General features: G+C 44.8%; 2 protein-coding genes across 2 annotated transcripts; one reads left to right on the forward strand and one right to left on the reverse strand.

Moving 5' to 3' along the window:
• Positions 1–1,432: 1,432 nt before the first annotated feature.
• Positions 1,433–16,090, reverse strand: LOC135536784 (succinate dehydrogenase [ubiquinone] flavoprotein subunit, mitochondrial-like). The gene is made up of 15 exons (XM_064963015.1): positions 15,949–16,090; positions 15,461–15,544; positions 15,001–15,162; positions 14,138–14,281; positions 11,708–11,872; positions 11,187–11,335; positions 9,919–10,043; positions 8,681–8,849; positions 7,931–8,126; positions 7,534–7,705; positions 7,274–7,392; positions 6,422–6,533; positions 5,861–5,991; positions 5,498–5,611; positions 1,433–2,281 (listed from the first exon to the last, which is right to left on the reverse strand). Exons 1-15 carry the CDS (start codon positions 15,997–15,999, stop codon positions 2,195–2,197), a joined length of 1,980 nt encoding a protein of 659 aa, XP_064819087.1. The 5' UTR covers positions 16,000–16,090; the 3' UTR covers positions 1,433–2,194.
• A 241-nt stretch (positions 16,091–16,331) lies between these two features.
• Positions 16,332–20,645, forward strand: LOC135536795 (coiled-coil domain-containing protein 127-like). Its single transcript, XM_064963021.1, has 4 exons — positions 16,332–16,425; positions 16,995–17,127; positions 17,563–17,816; positions 19,764–20,645. Exons 2-4 carry the CDS (start codon positions 17,004–17,006, stop codon positions 20,223–20,225), a joined length of 840 nt encoding a protein of 279 aa, XP_064819093.1. The 5' UTR covers positions 16,332–16,425; positions 16,995–17,003; the 3' UTR covers positions 20,226–20,645.
• Positions 20,646–21,563: the final 918 nt, after the last annotated feature.

Consider the following 21,563-nt stretch of genomic DNA (forward strand, 5'->3'; position numbering starts at 1 on the left):
TGTGTGCTAACAGTCTCTGCTCATTAAATATCTGTGTGCTAACAGTCTGATCCTCTGCTCATTAAATATCTGTGTGCTAACAGTCTGATCCTCTGCTCATTAAATATCTGTGTGCTAACAGTCTGATCCTCTGCTCATTAAATATCTGTGTGCTAACAGTCTGATCCTCTGCTCATTAAATATCTGTGTGCTAACAGTCTGATCCTCTGCTCATTAAATATCTGTGTGCTAACAGTCTGATCCTCTGCTCATTAAATATCTGTGTGCTAACAGTCTGATCCTCTGCTCATTAAATATCTGAGTCTGATCCTCTGCTCATTAAATATCTGTGTGCTAACAGTCTGATCCTCTGCTCATTAAATATCTGTGTGCTAACAGGCTGATCCTCTGCTCATTAAATATCTGTGTGCTAACAGTCTGATCCTCTGCTCATTAAATGTCTGTGATCCTCTGCTCATTAAAACAGGCTGATTCTCTGCTCATTAAATATCTGTGTGCTAACAGTCTGATCCTCTGCTCATTAAATATCTGTGTGCTAACAGGCTGATCCTCTGCTCATTAAATATCTGTGTGCTAACAGGCTGATCCTCTGCTCATTAAATATCTGTGTGCTAACAGTCTGATCCTCTGCTCATTAAATGTCTGTGTGCTAACAAGCTGATCCTCTGCTCATTAAATATCTGTGTGCTAACAGGCTGATCCTCTGCTCATTAAATGTCTGTGTGCTAACAGGCTGATCCTCTGCTCATTAAATATCTGTGTGCTAACAGGCTGATCCTCTGCTCATTAAATGTCTGTGTGCTAACAGGCTGATCCTCTGCTCATTAAATGTCTGTGTGCTAACAGGCTGATCCTCTGCTCATTAAATGTCTGTGTGCTAACAGGCTGATCCTCTGCTCATTAAATGTCTGTGTGCTAACAGGCTGATCCTCTGCTCATTAAATGTCTGTGTGCTAACAGGCTGATCCTCTGCTCATTAAATATCTGTGTGCTAACAGGCTGATCCTCTGCTCATTAAATATCTGTGTGCTAACAGTCTGATCCTCTGCTCATTAAATATCTGTGTGCTAACAGTCTGATCCTCTGCTCAGTCCCGTACCTGCAGAATCAGTCCGTCGGAGCGGGGAGGTGTGTTTTCCATGCCTGTTGAGACCTGCCATACATCTAGTGGGGAAAAGACTCCTGCTGTGCATTCAGCTTGGCAACTTCCCAAATGGCACCGTATGGTTCCTGGTAAAAATGTAGTGCACTACATAGGGAATACGGTGGCATTTGGGATGTAATCTGGACTTCATCACGGTGGTACATATAACAGCCACTCACAACTGGAGAGAAGGGGAACATGTACTGGTCCTGTTTAGGTAGCCAGGTGACATGAATGAAATGGTCAGACATAGTCAAATGAATAGGAAAAAAAGTTGTCTAGAGTTGATTTAATGATTTAAAGTTTAATGATACATTTGAAATAATACACAGAACATGAGAACAAAGCAAACATAAATTAATTCTTGGTAACATACATAGTATTTAATTTATTTCCCCCTTCCTAATTGTCTTAATGTCCGCTATATTCCACCAGTAAATAGCACAAAAACAACTATAGTTGAGAATATTTTTTAAATCTTGCCATAAAGTGCATAACCTGTAGCAAGCAGAGTGAAATCAAACATCCCATCAAATATTGCTGGTCACACGCCAGTTCTACACATGAATTTATCCTGAAAGGTTAATCATTAAAGACGATGTGTTAATGACGCTGGAGGGACATCTACAGGAAACAGGACGTGTCAGCACTCTGGACTACAACGATGACACAACATTCACATTCAGTTTTCCATTCAGAGTCCTAATATTATGGTATACGCGGATAATAAAGGCCACAGAGAATGGGAGTATTTAGGTAACTACATACCTATAGGGAAACTACTCTACAGCTTCATATGACAACAGACAATTAGAAAACAGTTCTATATTTACAAACTTCAATCACAATACCTTAACAATTCCTTTGCTTGCAAGTGTAGACTACAATATGTGGGTTGAAAGTCAATCTGCATGTGAGACAGCAATAATTCCCTATCTACAGTGCTCCCTCACACAGAGTGAAGGTCACACAGTGAAATGGATCCTAGGTGGGTTTTGCTGGAAGCGTACAGACTGACAATAATAAATAAGTGTTCCTGTTGAGATGGTCTCAATAGGAGCGGATGGCTGGAGGGACGGCTGAACATTCCCCCTGGTCCAGAGAGGTGTCAATCACTGGTCGGTACTCCAGAGTTACCTGGAACATGACAGAGAGATCAGTCTCCTAATACCAGATCCGTCTCCTAATGCAGATCCGCCTCCTAATACCAGATCCGCCTCCTAATAGCAGATCCGCCTCCTAATAGCAGATCCGCCTCCTAATACCAGATCCGCCTCCTAATAGCAGATCCGCCTCCTAATAGCAGATCAGTCTCCTAATAGCAGATCAGTCTCCTAATAGCAGATCCGTCTCCTAATAGCAGATCCGCCTCCTAATACCAGATCCGCCTCCTAATACCAGATCCGCCTCCTAATAGCAGATCTAATAACAGATCAGTCTCCTAATACCAGATCCGCCTCCTAATACCAGATCCGCCTCCTAATAGCAGATCTAATAACAGATCAGTCTCCTAATAGCAGATCCGTCTCCTAATACCAGATCCGCCTCCTAATACCAGATCCGCCTCCTAATAACAGATCCGTCTCCTAATAGCAGATCCGCCTCCTAATAACAGATCCGTCTCCTAATAGCAGATCCGTCTCCTAATAACAGATCAGTCTCCTAATACCAGATCCGCCTCCTAATACCAGATCCGCCTCCTAATAGCAGATCTAATAACAGATCAGTCTCCTAATAGCAGATCAGTCTCCTAATAGCAGATCCGCCTCCTAATACCAGATCCGCCTCCTAATAGCAGATCTAATAACAGATCAGTCTCCTAATAGCAGATCCGTCTCCTAAAACCAGATCCGCCTCCTAATAGCAGATCAGTCTCCTAATAGCAGATCCGCCTCCTAATACCAGATCCGCCTCCTAATACCAGATCTAATAACAGATCAGTCTCCTAATAGCAGATCCGTCTCCTAATACCAGATCCGCCTCCTAATAGCAGATCAGTCTCCTAATAGCAGATCCGCCTCCTAATACCAGATCCGCCTCCTAATAACAGATCCGTCTCCTAATACCAGATCCGCCTCCTAATAACAGCTCCGCCTCCTAATAACAGCTCCGCCTCCTAATAACAGCTCCGCCTCCTAATACCAGATCCGCCTCCTAATAGCAGATCCGTCTCCTAATAGCAGATCAGTCTCCTAATAGCAGATCAGTCTCCTAATAGCAGATCTAATAACAGATCAGTCTCCTAATAGCAGATCCGTCTCCTAATACCAGATCCGCCTCCTAATAACAGATCCGTCTCCTAATACCAGATCCGCCTCCTAATAACAGATCCGCCTCCTAATACCAGATCCGCCTCCTAATAGCAGATCCGTCTCCTAATAGCAGATCAGTCTCCTAATAGCAGATCAGTCTCCTAATAGCAGATCAGTCTCCTAATAGCAGATCAGTCTCCTAATAACAGATCCGTCTCCTAATAGCAGATCCGCCTCCTAATAACAGATCAGTCTCCTAATAGCAGATCAGTCTCCTAATAGCAGATCCGTCTCCTAATAACAGATCTAATAACAGATCAGTCTCCTAATAACAGATCCGTCTCCTAATAACAGATCTAATAACAGATCAGTCTCCTAATAACAGATCAGTCTCCTAATAGCAGATCCGTCTCCTAATACCAGATCTAATAGCAGATCAGTCTCCTAATAACAGATCAGTCTCCTAATAACAGATCCGTCTCCTAATAGCAGATCCGTCTCCTAATAGCAGATCCGTCTCCTAATAGCAGATCTAATAACAGATCAGTCTCCTAATAACAGATCAGTCTCCTAATAGCAGATCCGTCTCCTAATAGCAGATCCGTCTCCTAATAGCAGATCCGTCTCCTAATAGCAGATCCGCCTCCTAATAGCAGATCTAATAACAGATCCGTCTCTTAATAACAGATCCGCCTCCTAATAACAGATCCGTCTCCTAATAACAGATCAGTCTCCTAATAACAGATCAGTCTCCTAATACCAGATCCGCCTCCTAATAACAGATCTAATAACAGATCAGTCTCCTAATAGCAGATCTAATAACAGATCCGTCTCCTAATAGCAGATCTAATAACAGATCAGTCTCCTAATAACAGATCAGTCTCCTAATACCAGATCCGCCTCCTAATAACAGATCTAATAACAGATCAGTCTCCTAATAGCAGATCCGTCTCCTAATAGCAGATCTAATAACAGATCAGTCTCCTAATAGCAGATCCGTCTCCTAATAACAGATCTAATAACAGATCAGTCTCCTAATAACAGATCAGTCTCCTAATAGCAGATCTAATAACAGATCAGTCTCCTAATAACAGATCAGTCTCCTAATAACAGATCTAATAACAGATCAGTCTCCTAATAGCAGATCCGCCTCCTAATAACAGATCAGTCTCCTAATAGCAGATCAGTCTCCTAATAGCAGATCAGTCTCCTAATAGCAGATCCGCCTCCTAATAACAGATCAGTCTCCTAATAGCAGATCCGTCTCCTAATAACAGATCTAATAACAGATCAGTCTCCTAATAACAGATCAGTCTCCTAATAGCAGATCTAATAACAGATCAGTCTCCTAATAACAGATCAGTCTCCTAATAACAGATCCGCCTCCTAATAACAGATCCGCCTCCTAATAACAGATCCGCCTCCTAATAACAGATCAGTCTCCTAATAGCAGATCCGTCTCCTAATAGCAGATCTAATAACAGATCAGTCTCCTAATACCAGATCCGCTTCCTAATAACAGATCAGTCTCCTAATAGCAGATCTAATACCAGATCCGTCTCCTAATAGCAGATCTAATACCAGATCAGTCTCCTCATAACAGATCAGTCTCCTCATACCAGATCAGTCTCCTCATACCAGATCAGTCTCCTAATACCAGATCCGTCTCCTAATACCAGAGCCGTCTCCTAATACCAGAGCCGTCTCCTAATACCAGAGCCGTCTCCTAATACCAGAGCCGTCTCCTAATAACAGAGCCGTCTCCTAATACCAGAGCCGTCTCCTAATACCAGAGCCGTCTCCTCATACCAGATCAGTCTCCTCATACCAGATCAGTCTCCTAATACCAGATCCGTCTCCTAATAACAGATCAGTCTCCTAATACCAGAGCCGTCTCCTAATACCAGAGCCATCTCCTAATACCAGATCAGTCCAAAGGCCCTCATTTGTATTTCTCCATCCAAAAACCTATTTCTGGACTAAACAGTATGTTCAATCAAGAGCAATGCTTTTTTAGTCCAGACAGGCTTGATTCTGTTCAGGGAAGATTGTCCCTATGCGTTTCCATCAGACACACAGACAGTCGTGGTAGTTGTTTTACCTCGCCAGTCTTAGGATCCACAGTGGACATGGTGTGTTTTCTCCAATGCTGTTGGAAAGGCTTCCTCTCCTGTCCTGCCAGAGGCCTGGCGTAGTCCAGCTCATCCATACGGTCCTGGAACACACAATGTCACATTCAAGTCCACTGCCTATCAATTAACCAATCAATCAACCGGACATTCAACAAATAAATTAACCAATTCATCTATAAATCAACCAGCCAATCAATCCTTGTATCGCTACAATTAGGAGATGTGTAGTGCAGCGTTGAGGCCCTGAGTTGTAGATCACTTCATTTGAGTGGCTGGTTGGAGAGTGCTCTCCTCATCTTATTTAACCAGGTGAGAATCCATCCTCCTCTCACCTTGTAGTCCTCCCGGGCGTGTGCTCCCCTGGTCTCCTTGCGGGCCTCGGCAGAGTGAATAGTCTGGACCGCGTTCAGCATCAGGTTCTGCAGCTCCAGAGACTCGACCAGGTCAGTGTTCCACACCATACCTGACCGAACGGGAGGGAAACGTTAGTTAGAAGAACCAACACCAAGCCTGTGACCTGACGATCCTGAGTCCAGGACAAGTGTTTTAATCCAGGTCTGGTAAAACCAGAGCTGCAGGAAGTACAGGAGCTTTGGGGTGGAGCTGTTGAGATTATTTTGGAGACAGGGGGTGCTGATTTTTTTATATCGGTCTGCAAATACAGGACTAGTAAAGGCCCAGAGCACTACTTTTGTGAACAATATATATATTTTTTTACATGTTTTTTTCTTCTGATTTTTCAGTGAGTGCTGTAGCAGCCTCAGGACCAGCTATGAGTAAAACTGCCCTAAATCTCACTGAAAACGACTGAATCAAGAGATACAATAACAACATAAAGTCAACACATCTAAGTGAGATCAACTCTGAATATTAATTTGAGGTAAACTACTGACCACGGTCGAATGTCTTGATGTCCTCCATGGTCTGGTAGATGGCGTCCATCTTGTCACATCCCTCCTTCAGAACGTCACCGGTACGGAACACTGCTGCATGGGTCTGCATCGTCTGGAGACGGAGACAAAAAGAGAAGAAGATTGGTTTTAAAGAGCTCAGACATGACAAATGAAACATCTATGTCAGGACTGTCCAACCCTGTTCCCTGTACAACCCTACTGTAGGTTTTAACTCCAACCCTGTTCCTGGAGAGCTACCCTCCTAAAGGTTTTCACTACAACCCTGTTCCTGGAGAGCTACCCTCCTGTAGGTTCTCACTACAACCCTGTTCCTGGAGAGCTACCCTCCTGTAGGTTTTCCCTCCAACCCTAATCTAGCACACCTGATTTTAATAATTAGCTGGTTGATAAGCTGAATCAGGTCAGTTACAACTGGGGTTGGAGTTAACCTACAGGAGGGTAACTCTCCAGGAACAGTGTTGGAGTGAAAACCTACAGGAGGGTAACTCTCCAGGAACAGGGTTGGAGTGAAAACCTACAGGAGGGTAACTCTCCAGGAACAGGGTTGGAGCAGAAAACCTACAGGAGGGTGGCTCTCCAGGAACATGGTTGGAGTTATAACCTACAGGAGGGTGGCTCTCCAGGAACAGGGTTGGAGATAAAACCTACAGGAGGGTGGCTCTCCAGGAACAGGGTTGGAGTTAAAACCTACAGGAGGGTATCTCTCCAGGAACAGGGTTGGGGAGCCCTGCTCTATGTGTACCACTGCACTGTCTAGTTAAATACACTAGACTGGATACAGATGACAATACATTTCAACAGAAAACCTTTTAGTCAACATGTATTCCTCACTCTCTGCATGTTGAGTCTGATCTCAGAGGTTCTGGTGTTCCCGTCAGCAAACCTGATCTTGTCCAGGTTGGCCACAGACTCCTCTCCAGCACTGGGCTTCAGTGGGGAAAGCTTCTCACCTAGAATGTCAAAAAGAGACAGTCAAACTCCAAATACATTAAAGCATTATTAGCTATTCGCTTTTTAACATGACTGATTAAACAATCTAGAAATCAACCAATTATCTAACCAATCAGTCATAGTGTGAAGAGCCTGCTTACCTGGAGTGCAGGTGTCAGCGATGGTGAGGGCACAGGCTCTGCCAAACACCACCAGATCCAGCAGGGAGTTGGCACCCAGCCGGTTGGCACCATGGACACTGGCACAGGCAGCCTCACCACAGGCATACAGCCCTGGCACCACCTTGTCCTCCCCATCTGGATGAGTTATGACCTGAGAGGAAGATGATCAAGACCGTTACAGGTCGGTCTAGAGTCAAATAATGTCTATCTAGTTCTGGGTAAGACTGATTGACTGACGTGAAGTTTCTTGAAGAACAATAAATGTTAACTAATCTATCTATCACTCTTACCCAGCCATAGTGATCACAATCCCTTACGGAGACAAGAAAATCCCCCCAAACTAACAGTGAGAATTGTAAAGAGTGTTATAATCTACCTGTCCCTTATAGTTAGTGGGGATTCCTCCCATGTTGTAGTGGACGGTGGGCAGGACAGGGATGGGCTCTTTGGTGACGTCAACCCCAGCAAAGATCATGGCGGTCTCAGAGATACCAGGCAGGCGGGTGGCCAGCTGCTGGTGGGGCAGGTGGTGCAACTGCAGGTACACATGGTCCTTCTCCGGACCACAACCCCTGGAAATGGAGAAAAAAAAGGCTTCTGTGAGAGTCTTTCTGTGAGAGAGAGTGTCTTTCTGTGAGAGAGAGTGTCTTTCTGTGAGAGAGAGTGTCTTTCTGTGAGAGAGAGTGTCTTTCTGTGAGAGAGAGTGTCTTTCTGTGAGAGAGTGTGTCTTTCTGTGAGAGAGTGTGTCTTTCTGTGAGAGAGAGTGTCTTTCTGTGAGAGAGAGTGTCTTTCTGTGAGAGAGTGTCTTTCTGTGAGAGAGTGTGTCTTTCTGTGAGAGAGAGTGTCTTTCTGTGAGAGAGTGTGTCTTTCTGTGAGAGAGAGTGTCTTTCTGTGAGAGAGAGTGTCTTTCTGTGAGAGAGAGTGTCTTTCTGTGAGAGAGTGTGTCTTTCAGGTTCGAATCATAGATTTTAGTGCCAATATCAAGTTGTGGACTCAAATTCCAATAAAATGTTTACTTCCATCTCCAGGAAGTAACGATATTAAGGGGGTTAGGGATTGAGTCAGATACTACTGGTGGAGCGAAATATGTAATTAAATCAATATTCAGTATTGTTGATTATCATACCTTCCCTCACGGATCTCAATGGTCATGGAGCGTGACACCACATCCCGGGAGGCCAGATCTTTGGCGTTGGGAGCGTAGCGTTCCATAAAGCGCTCTCCTTCACTGTTGATGAGGATCCCTCCCTCGCCACGGCTACCCTCAGTGATGAGGCAGCCGGCACCATAGATACCTGACAGGGTTACATCACAGCTATGGTGTCGGGTGTCACCTCAGGTCAAATATACACTGATGACCTTTGCATTTACGTAATGAAAAGGTCAGTCAGTTTACCTTAAAACAAATCCTTATAGTACATATGGATTTCATAAGTGGGAAGTGGCCATGGATCTCCTTACTAGTTACAGTATAGTTACAGTATAGTTAGTGGCTGTGGTTCTTACTGGTTACAGTATAGTTAGTGGCTGTGGTTCTTACTAGTTACAGTATAGTTACAGTATAGTTAGTGGCTGTGGTTCTTACTAGTTACAGTATAGTTACAGTATAGTTAGTGGCTGTGGTTCTTACTAGTTACAGTATAGTTACAGTATAGTTAGTAGCTGTGGTTCTTACTGGTTACAGTATAGTTACAGTATAGTTACAGTATAGTTAGTAGCTGTGGTTCTTACTAGTTACAGTATAGTTACAGTATAGTTACAGTATAGTTAGTGGCTGTGGTTCTTACTAGTTACAGTATAGTTACAGTATAGTTAGTGGCTGTGGTTCTTACTAGTTACAGTATAGTTAGTATAGTTACAGTATAGTTACAGTATAGTTAGTGGCTGTGGTTCTTACTAGTTACAGTATAGTACAGTATAGTTACAGTATAGTTACAGTATAGTTAGTGGCTGTGGTTCTTACTAGTTACAGTATAGTTACAGTATAGTTAGTGGCTGTGGTTCTTACTAGTTACAGTATAGTTACAGTATAGTTAGTAGCTGTGGTTCTTACTGGTTACAGTATAGTTACAGTATAGTTACAGTATAGTTTGTGGCTGTGGTTCTTACTAGTTACAGTATAGTTAGTAGCTGTGGTTCTTACTGGTTACAGTATAGTACAGTATAGTTACAGTATAGTTACAGTATAGTTTGTGGCTGTGGTTCTTACTAGTTACAGTATAGTTACAGTATAGTTAGTAGCTGTGGTTCTTACTGGTTACAGTATAGTTACAGTATAGTTACAGTATAGTTTGTGGCTGTGGTTCTTACTAGTTACAGTATAGTTAGTATAGTTACAGTATAGTTAGTGGCTGTGGTTCTTACCGGTGGGGTGGAACTGTACAAACTCCAGGTCCTGGCATGGTAGGCCAGCTCTGGTTACCATGGCGTTACCATCCCCGGTGCTGGTGTGGGCTGAGGTACAGCTGAAGTAGGTACGGCCATAACCACTACACATACAAAGAGAGATAATGGATATAAGGAGGTCGCTACTGGTGTGGCGAAATCCTGCCCGGAGCCTTCACTGTGCACTGCCACTTTAAGGGCGCATCAGCAGTAAGGAAATAAAGACAGCTCTTTGGGGAGGGGCTCTTGGGTGGCGCGGCAGTTTGATTGTGCTGCAGAAGTTTTGTTTGTTTCAGCGTGTGTCGTTAATAAAGTATTTAACTCAATCATCAGTGTGATTGCTCTAGGTCGTGGTTGTTTTCGTTTGGGACCGCGCCCGTTATGGATCGCATGGATTAGTAGCAACATTGTTGCGAAGCTTTGACATACAAACCATCGGACAGTCAGACAGTACACAGGCACGCCTGAAGACCACAGCTAAGATCTCTCTTGTTCTCTTTCTCTTCCCTCTATCGTTCCAGTGCTTTACCCTGCAACAGACTCTCTATTTTTCAAATGCACTTCCCATTGAAGTTCATTAGAGCTGGACTATTATTGCCCTGCCAGAAGTATTTGGATGGACATTTTAGTTAAAAGGGAGGTTGCTTGCAAGTTGTGTATTGTTATGTGAACTGTATTGAGGTGTACTAATGACATGTGGCCGAGAAGATGGTGGACATTTTTAAGGCCTTTGTTGTGTCTATGAACACCCCCCACATTCATACTCTCTGCACTCATCCACTGGAAGATAATACAGATTATTGCAAATCCTCTGTTGATGACTGGGTTCGTTCTTGTATGAAGTTGCTGTTAAATTGTGCTGCCATTTTTAGTATTACTACTGTATGAGGTATTCTTGTTGGGGTTACCCCTGTGCTGTGATGTGGGTTTTATAGGGTGTGTATTCTCTTTTCTCTCCACTGGCTATCTGGTAAACAGGCTACACTCTAGGCAGTCTCTTCTGCTGATGTGTGTGGGTCTGGTAGTGGTACTCTCTCTATTCTACTCTTTTCCTTTCGGCATGGTTAATACCTGCCTGGCGCCCCAACAAAATCTTTCTTTACCACTCTCTAATAAATACCGCTACATTGGTGTAGACATGTGCGATGTAAAGTCCCACTGACTCAAAGCGATTGTCAGCACATTACAGGGCTTCATTCAGAGGGGCATGAGAAATATGAAAGGCTCTGGGACATGAACAAACACACCCAGTAGCGATGACCGTGTTGTTGGATCTGAAGCGGTGGATGGATCCATCCTCCATACAGAGAGCGATCACTCCTCTGCATTCACCATCCTCCATCAGCAGGTCCAGGGCAAAGTACTCCACAAAGTAGCTGGTATCATACCTTAAGGACTGGAGAAGAACAACTAATGGGACATTAAATCAAAAAGGTACATGGTTGTATAAATAACAGTCAATGTATGCAAGGTCTCAGACTGCAGCCAGACTTGTGAATGCAAACTAAACCCTTGTCTCAGCTCTGCTTCCAGCTTTTACACTTCAACTACCACACATTGGCCTTGAAATGTTATTTGTGCCATTCCCCTTAGGGACCTCAATGGAAATAAGTCAATGACCTTTGTGTGTTATTCCTGTTAAGTTTTTACAAATCTAATGTACTGTGTTGTAACTGTCAAATAAAAATCAGTCAATGATCCAACCAAACTAGAGGACATATTTTATAAGGCGAATCTAGTAACTGTCTCATGATAGCATTAAACATACCCGTCCATACAATGTGTGAAGGAGGGAGTGTCCAGTCCTGTCAGCTACACAGCAGCATCGGTGTGCTTGGCCTCCCTTTCCAAAATTCAGGCTCTGACCCCCGAAGGCTCTCTGATAGATCTTCCCATCATCTGTCCGACTGAAGGGCATTCCAAAGTTCTCCAGCTAGCGGGGGTGGGGCACAAAGAATGTGATACAACCATATTGTCATGAACACGATGGGAGTCAGAGATGGTGTCAAGTGCAGGGCTCAGCAGGTGTTTATTGTAAAGGACCACAGGAGGAGGCAGGTAGCTGGGTCCAGGGGCAGCAAGAAGGTCATACACAGGAGGAGACAGGTAGCTGGGTCCAGGGGCAGCAAGAAGGTCATACACAGGAGGAGACAGGTAGCTGGGTCCAGGGGCAGCCAGAAGGTCATACACAGGAGGAGACAGGTAGCTGGGTCCAGGGGCAGGTAGCTGGGTCCAGGGACAGCCAGAAGGTCATACACAGGAGGAGACAGGTACCTGGGTCCAGGGGCAGCAAGAAGGTCATACACAGGAGGAGACAGGTAGCTGGGTCCAGGGGCAGCCAGAAGGTCATACACAGGAGGAGACAGGTAGCTGGGTCCAGGGGCAGCCAGAAGGTCATACACAGGAGGAGACAGGTAGCTGGGTCCAGGGGCAGCCAGAAGGTCATACACAGGAGGAGACAGGTAGCTGGGTCCAGGGGCAGCCAGAAGGTCATACACAGGAGGAGACAGGTAGCTGGGTCCAGGGGCAGCAAGAAGGTCATACACAGGAGGAGACAGGTAGCTGGGTCCAGGGGCAGCCAGAAGGTCATACACAGGAGGAGACAGGTAGCTGGGTCCAGGGGCAGCCAGAAGGTCATACACAGGAGGAGACAGGTAGCTGGGTCCAGGGGCAGCAAGAAGGTCATACACAGGAGGAGACAGGTAGCTGGGTCCAGGGGCAGCCAGAAGGTCATACACAGGAGGAGACAGGTAGCTGGGTCCAGGGGCAGCCAGAAGGTCATACACAGGAGGAGACAGGTAGCTGGGTCCAGGGGCAGGTAGAAGGTCATACACAGGAGGAGGCAGGTAGCTGGGTCCAGGGGCAGCCAGAAGGTCATACACAGGAGGAGACAGGTAGCTGGGTCCAGGGGCAGCAAGAAGGTCATACACAGGGGGTCCAAAAAGGCAACAGTACAGGCAGGGAAAAGGCTAGTAACGTCGTCCGGGAGATCAGGCAATAGGTTGATAACAGGAAATCCGACAGGCAAAATGCGTCATTAGTGAGGCGGGCAAAAACTATCATACACAGGAGGAGTAAATTACGGGAAAACAGAGCTCCGAATAGAAGAGTGTCACAAAACAAACCTCATGGGGTGCATGGGGTGCAAAGAACTGAACTAAATAGTGTATGATAATGACATACAGGTGTGTGAACAGGTGATCAGAATTCAGATGACTGGGATCTGGAGAGTGAGCTGCATTCAGGGGGGGGATCTATGTGTTTGAGAGTGTGAGCTGGAGAGTGAGCTGTGTTCTGGTTTCTACGTGTTTTTTTCCCCTTAAATTTACTAGGCAAGTCAAGTTAAGAACAAATTCTTATTTTCAATGACGGCCTAGGAACAGTGGGTTAACTGCCTGTTCAGGGGCAGAACGACAGGTTTTGTACCTTGTCAGCTCGGGGATTTGAACTTGCAACCTTTCGGTTACTAGTCCAATACTCTAACCACTAGGCTACCCTGCCACCCCAGTGTGAGTTGGAAACAGACGTTACACATATTCCAGCACTTTATTTTATGTCTTTGGGGTGTTGGGAAATAATCAGAATGAGTTGGTAAGATGTTTTATATTCATATGTTTGTAAGTTACTTCTCATCTGAATGTTATTTTTGTATAATACTGTGGCGGGGTTGCAGTATCTGTTCTCTGTCAAGACTAAGTTGCTTGGGCCGGAGAGAGGGGAGAGGTCAAGCGTGTATCTCTTGGCTCCACAATGTCTGTGTACCAGTCAGTGTGTCTCTGTGATCTTGTCAAGATAGGATGGATTTGATATAAGACTGTTGATATGGAGGATTTGTTTATGGTTCTGAGTTTGAGAAAAGAACATAGTTTAGACCAAGCTGAACGATAAATTATGCCTATGCTGTCTGGATGTGTGCGTCTCTGCTATAAAGGATCTCAGTTGCAATGTGTAAGGGACTCTCAGAGAATTCATTGATAGACACTGAATTGATCTGAGAGTCACAGGGTTGTGATAAACTCATATAATTAAAGATGGACTTTGTGATAACCAACTCTGACTTGTGTGTAGTTTGCTCTCATGATTTGGTAAATAGAGGAATTTTCCACAACAGGGGAAAAACAGACTAAAACACCAGGATCTGTGTCTGAAATTGCACCCTATATAGTGTTCAAAATGTAGTGCACTAATTATCTCTCACCTCCACCACGGCAGCTGGGGCCTGCTCTGTCATGTAGTGGATAGCATCCTGGTCCCCTAGCCAATCAGAGCCCTTCACTGTGTCGTAGAAGTGCCACCTCCAATCATCTCCCTCCATGTTACCCAGGGCTGCATTGATCCCACCCTGGATTGGACAAAATCAACACTAATGAATTCAACAGTTCATTATGGATTTAGGATAGGACACAAATGTAGAACGGTAAATGAATCAAGTGCATTTCTATTCATTCATCATAATAGTTCTGTAATGAAAGTAACTACTCTTCACATGCACTTCATGTCATGCCCTGGTCTATATTTATTATGTTATATTCATGTATTGGGTCAGGCCAGGGTGTGACATGGGTTTATTTGTAGTGTGTTTCGTCTTGGGGTTGTGTGGGGTGTATAGATTAGTCTATGGCTGCCTGAGGCGGTTCTCAATCAGAGTCAGGTGATTATCGTTGTCTCTGATTGGGAACCATATTTAGGTAGCCTGGGTTTCACTGTGTGTTTGTTCCTGTCTCTGTGTTTGTTGCACCAGTCGGGGCTGTTTCGGTTTTCGACGTTTGTTGTTTTGTATTGTTCGTGTTCTTCATCATTAAAGATGTATCGAACGAACCACGTTGCATTTTGGTCCGATCCTTGTTCCACCTCTTCGTCAGAGGAGGAGGTGGAAGAAAGCCGTTACACTTCAACTACAGATGATTGTTGAGAAGCTACCCAACTACTCCCAAGCCAAACCCCAATTTCCTCTGACTAGTAAAATATGAAAAACATGAAATGAGGTACGAATCGCTTGATGCATTGATGTCAATGTGAGACTGAAGTTAGGTATTCACCCATAAATATGCATAGGCCTACCTGTGCTGCCACAGTGTGAGACCTAGTGGGGAACAGCTTGGTGACACAGGCCGTGTTGAAGCCAGCCTCAGACAGACCAAAAGCAGCTCTCAGACCTGCTCCCCCAGCCCCTACCACCACCGCATCAAACTCATGATCCACTACCGGGTACTGGGTTGAGATCTGCGGATCAGAATCATATTGACTCGGATACACAGAGACAGACATGGACCTCCTGTGAATATTGATAACTACACAAAACCAGGGCTGATATGACATTGGAACAAACAAAATTGTGAAACAAATCATACAAATTTAAAAAGGAATCATTTAAAAAAAAAATTTTAACAATGCATATTGTATGTAGATATGTAAATACAAAATAACTTCATAACCAGAATGTCTCTTTATTTAAAAATGTGTCTTGCATTAAACGGAAGAAGAAGAAACACAGTGGGTGTCATGCTTGTGTAAAACTCACATCATCTGACACTTTGGCGTTGTCCTTCTTCCCATAGATGGAGAAGTGGATGTTCCTGGAGCTACATCGGGCGGCTGCAGGGAGCTATAATTATGGGGAAAACATGATAAATCAATAGGTGGAGATCATAGACATATAATTAACTCTCAAATACATAGAAAACAAAAACCATCATAATTTCACACTGGACCAGCAACACATTCAATCAAATCAAGGAAAAACACTCTAAACCCCCAAAGAAAATCCCTGTCATTATAAATAGGTCATTGAGCAAGTACAGTATATTCATTTTGACATATTCAGAAAGTGACTCTCAGACAGCGAACGTTATGTAACGAAGGGTCTGGTCTGGAGGACTGTTATGAAAGGCTGTGTCTGCTGCAGGTGACGAAAGCTGTAAAAGAAGCATTCCCTCCCCCTCGCAGTTACATAACTGACTTTTCACAGACTACACAAATGCATTATCCAACAACAATTATTAAACTCACGGCTTTAGTTGATAAAATCCTCTTGGTCAGGACTCTGGATACACTTGCCATCCTTATTATTCCCAGATTTCCTGCTAACAGCTACAAAGTAACTGTCTAGGAACGAGCAGATCTATACGGATTTGGGGGGAAACAATTCCTTCCTGGGGCCCCGCCCACTGGAAGAAACCATCTCAAACGTCTTGAAAGCAAGGGGGAGGCTTATGGCTTTTGACAACGCTTCAAGTTCTAAATCCATTTCAGCACACATTAGATAAAATTAATTAATTTAGACAGACAAAATGTTGAGTTTTAAATTTAAAAAATGATCTTTCCACATATATTATAATGACATAGAGACTATATCTTCGACCGTAACACCCTCGTACAACACAAGTGGTCTCTTTGTAATTGTCTTGCATAAAAACGTATAATCGATCTTTCCCATCGGTACAGGGACAAATGTATAGCTAATTGACCTAGACACATTTTGTCAAGGTGAGCGTCTGCTCAATTTAAAAAATATAATCTTCTATACTTCGTGGCAATGTGTTATTTGGGACTGAAATAGCCGTGCACTAATGCAATGACTCAGTTAGCTGTTGTTAATTTTAGCCTGCAAGCTAACCACCATGTAAAGCTGTGTTGTTGTGTTAGCTGTGGCCAATGTGCTAGCAAACCGCACTTGTTTTGTTGGTGTTAATTAGCTATTCATGTTCAGGCCAAAGAATGGACATTTTTAAAAGTGTTACAATGACAACAAAGAGAGACTGCCATTAGCCACATTGCTGTGCCAGTCGTCATGTGGGATACATGCCAATGTTGTGGTTTAGGGAGTTTGATATCAGATAAGACCAACCGTTTCCCCTGCTAATATTTTCTAGTTGACTTGCCTAGCTATTTGTTTAAATATAATTAACGTTATTACTATTCCTAATTTTAGGTCAAGGTAATGCCTTATGGTCAGGTTGGTTGTATGTAACAACAGCTAGTCAGCTAGCTAGATAAAACAATGTGTGTGGTGGTGACAGGTACGTGTATAAACATTCGACTCTCCCCTGGAATAGGGCACCTCCATGAATAACTTGAATGACCCCCCTAGATGGAACATGGGGCCAGACCCACGAGGAGGTGCTGCTGCTGACGGGAACAAATGGAATTATGCCCTCCTCGTGCCAATGCTGGGGCTGGCTGCCTTTCGTAAGTAGCCTGCACAGTACAGTGCTGTTACACAAGGACAGGATATTCACTATACATGACATGTGGCGTATATACAACCGAAGACAAAAGTTGTAGGCCAATCTTGTACTTACTTTGACAGACACTGACAAGCCTTATACTCTTTTGTGGTGACTTCACTGCATTGCCATTCACCAAATAGTTTGACATTACAACATTATAACAGTATTATTACAATCACTACATATAATATTGCAGGAAAGTGATTGGGTAGTTCCGATGGGGTAGTTCCAACCGGGGCTTGAACATGGGACTGTTGCACCAACACCTTCTCTGAGGAGGGGAGGTTGGTGGGTTATTATATGAGAAAGTGTTTGGCCAATAGCCACAATGTCCTGGGTTTAAGCCCTAGTCAGGACTACGCCCTATAATAACCAAACAACCTCCCATCCTCAGGCTGGATCTGGACCAGAGAGTCTCAGACAGAGATCATAAAGGTCAAGGCCCGGTACGACCAGGACATGTCTGCCGTGACCTCCGACCTTGAGATGAAGTACAGAGACACCCTGACGGAGAACCGGCGGGCAGCGGCCATCTTAGAGCTGGAGCTGGAGAAGGAGAGGCAGAGGGTCCAGGGGTACCGCCAGGCCCTCATCTCACAGAGCCAGCAGGTCATGGAGGAACGCAAACAGCTACAGGTGGAACGAGAGGTGGGAGGACTTGACTTAAAGATGCACCCCGGGATCTTAAGCACAGTGAATCTGTAACATATAGCACAAATTGGATTTGTAACATATCACACATATTTCTAAATTTGTATGATATCATACAAATTGCAAAATTCGTAGCTTGTCGCAAGAAATGGATGAAGTAGTACACAACTGGATGAAGTAGTACACAACTGGATGAAGTAGTACACAACTGGATGATGTAGTACACAACTGGATGATGTAGTACACAACTGGATGATGTAGTACACAATTAAATGAAGTAGTACACAAATAACAGGGACCACTTTTGGCTCATGAGCAACACTTTCAAAACTACAGGCTGAAATTATCAAAATGTTTGAGAATGCATATTTAACTTAGTTTTAACTCCTAGTGGAGCCTGGTAAGGGCCTTGAAGGTGTGAGGGGAATGATGCTTTTAAGATGGAGTTGTTATAAGCTGAGGTTATTTGTTGATGTTTAAATTGAACAGATAGGGACAGTGAAAGAGACACAGGAAAGGTATGAGATGTGTTCCAGAAGGACGATGGGTCAGATTCAAACCCATGCAGACACTGGTGTACCAACACATGTGTACTGAAAGGGGGAGACCTAGTCAGTTGTACAATTGAATGCCTTCAACTGAAATGTGTCTTCTGCATTTAACCCTCTGAATCAGAGAGGTGCAGGGGGCTGCCTTAAACCGACATCCACGTCTTCGGCGCCCGGGGAACACTGGGTTAACTGCCTGGGGAACAGTGGGTTAACTGCCTGGGGAACAGTGGGTTAGCTGCCTTGGGAACAGTGGGTTAACTGCCTGGGGAACAGTGGGTTAACTGCCTTGGGAACAGTGGGTTAACTGCCTGGGGAACAGTGGGTTAGCTGCCCGGGGAACAGTGGGTTAACTGCCTGGGGAACAGTGGGTTAACTGCCTGGGGAACAGTGGGTTAACTGCCTGGGGAACAGTGGGTTAGCTGCCCGGGGAACAGTGGGTTAGCTGCCCGGGGAACAGTGGGTTAACTGCCCGGGGAACAGTGGGTTAACTGCCTGGGGAACAGTGGGTTAACTGCCTGGGGAACAGTGGGTTAACTGCCCGGGGAACAGTGGGTTAACTGCCCGGGGAACAGTGGGTTAGCTGCCCGGGGAACAGTGGGTTAGCTGCCTGGGGAACAGTGGGTTAACTGCCCGGGGAACAGTGGGTTAACTGCCCGGGGAACAGTGGGTTAACTGCCCGGGGAACAGTGGGTTAACTGCCTGGGGAACAGTGGGTTAACTGCCTGGGGAACAGTGGGTTAACTGCCTGGGGAACAGTGGGTTAACTGCCCGGGGAACAGTGGGTTAACTGCCCGGGGAACAGTGGGTTAGCTGCCCGGGGAACAGTGGGTTAGCTGCCTGGGGAACAGTAGGTTAACTGCCTGGGGAACAGTGGGTTAACTGCCTGGGGAACAGTGGGTTAACTGCCTGGGGAACACTGGGTTAACTGCCTGGGGAACAGTGGGTTAACTGCCCGGGGAACAGTGGGTTAGCTGCCTGGGGAACAGTGGGTTAACTGCCTGGGGAACAGTGGGTTAACTGCCCGGGGAACAGTGGGTTAACTGCCCGGGGAACAGTGGGTTAACTGCCCGGGGAACAGTGGGTTAACTGCCTGGGGAACAGTGGGTTAACTGCCTGGGGAACACTGGGTTAACTGCCTGGGGAACAGTGGGTTAGCTGCCTGGGGAACAGTGGGTTAGCTGCCTTGGGAACACTGGGTTAACTGTTTTGCTCAGGGGCAGAGCAACAAATTTTGACCTTGTCAGCTCAGTGATTCAATCCAGCAACCTTTCGGTTTTTGGCCTTTTGCTCTAACCACAGTGCTGTGTAACTAACAACTAGACTAAACCCTGAAGCAACAGTTGAGATTTGTATTATCTTGTGTTTACTAAACATTTCATTTTCAAATCGCCAGGCTCTGGAGCAAGAGAAGATGAAGCTTTTAGAATCCGGCGCCGCTGGGGCCATCCTCCAACACGCTCTGGCCAGAGAGAGTGACTGGCACCAGAGGGCCTCAGCCATGCTGAAGGATCTGGAGGAGGACCTTGTGGAGAGACAGGGGGCCTACTGCAACCTGCTCCTCCCCAGGGAACATAGGCTGGAGATGGAGAAGAACCTGCTCCTCGAGGTGGTGAAGGAACCGTTGGGAACGGATACAGATCTGGAGGGAGACCTGAAGGATATCTTTAAGAACGACCGCTACTGTGCCAAAGGCAACAATCGCCTCCTCAACGTGAAGAAAATGGACAAGAGGAAGAATGGTAGCTTGATGTGGCTCTACCTCAGATATTGGCAGCTGCAGGTTACCATGGAGACGCATAGACGGGCAGAGAACTCAATACTGGGAGTTACACCAGATAAGAATGATCTCAAGTGACCATGATAGGGTTGACCTTGATAGGCTTGACCTTGAGTATATAGTAACAGTCTTCTTGACTGCACAAATGTTTTCTTTTTTCACTAAATGGTGAATTAGTTTGTATATTTAATTTCCTCTACATCGTTTTATGACTCCTGGCAAATGTAATCGCTTACTTTGTTACTAGTGAAACACCAGTAAATGCCAATGGAATTGTCATTGAATGTCAGGGATATTTTCACAACAATAGTTTTGTCTTTGCACTCCAAACCCAATGTTGGATGATATGATACAGTATCATGAATTCTAGAGGAATATTTCCTTTTGATAAAATCATGTATATCCACATTGGACATCACAGCTGTTTGGTCAGTCATGTAGAAAAGAATAGTGATATAACATTGTATATTCTGTCAAAATAAAGTATAACAGACTGTGGTTGTGTCATACAATAATGTAATATACTGACATCTCTGACTAGATACTTTGTGTGGGTTATTTAATTAGAGGTATGGTTGAGTAAAGCCCAGGACTGACAAGCATTGCTGACCTTAGCTTTCACAGGCTCCATAAAGTTTGAATTAATGTAAACTGAATCGAAGAAACAGACCTGAGCAAACATTTACATTTTATTCATGTAGCGGACACTCTTGTCCAGAGATGAAGTTTTGTAGGAAAAAAAAACACAGTTATTGCAAGTAAAACCTTCTTGGAAACAGCTGTTATTCGTAGAAAAAAGCCAGGAAGAGAAAACAAGTGCCAAAGATTCTGAGGCACAGCAATTCCCTATCAGTTTTAGGCCGTCTACGGCCAGGGGCCATCCTGCCCAGGGAAGGCTGCCGTTTCCTGGCTGAGACAGTAGCCCAGGGCTCCTGGAGGGAATAGTGGATGAACAGCTGAGCTCTGGAAGTCTGGGTTGGATGGGCAGTCATCCTCTCTAAGACACCCCGTACAGTCCCACTCCAGTTATTTTTGATCTTTTCCCATTGAAAAACAATATCCTGGGTATAAAAGTAGTGATGTAATATGTACTTAAGTGCCAACAAAGAACATACAACATCCTCTATGCCGCCAATCACTTCAGCTACTGAAATCTGGTTTTAAAGGGGGCAATCCAGGATTTGAAAAACAACAAAGCAGTCACTCTGCTACTTGCCCCTTTAAAGGGGAGGTGCCTGCATGAGGCGACCTGGGCATGGTGTTGAAGATACGGAAGCCCTCTTTGGTGGCAAAGTCCCAGGCCAGGTCAGCCACCTGCTCAGCTAACCTCCCAGAGCCAGTTTGTCCTGTAAAAGAGGGATAGTTAAGACCACAACTACATATTGTTCATAAAACAGATGTAAGGTTAACATCTGG

This window comes from Oncorhynchus masou, unplaced genomic scaffold (genome assembly GCF_036934945.1).
Source record: "Oncorhynchus masou masou isolate Uvic2021 unplaced genomic scaffold, UVic_Omas_1.1 unplaced_scaffold_664, whole genome shotgun sequence".
Lineage (NCBI taxonomy): Eukaryota > Metazoa > Chordata > Actinopteri > Salmoniformes > Salmonidae > Oncorhynchus > Oncorhynchus masou.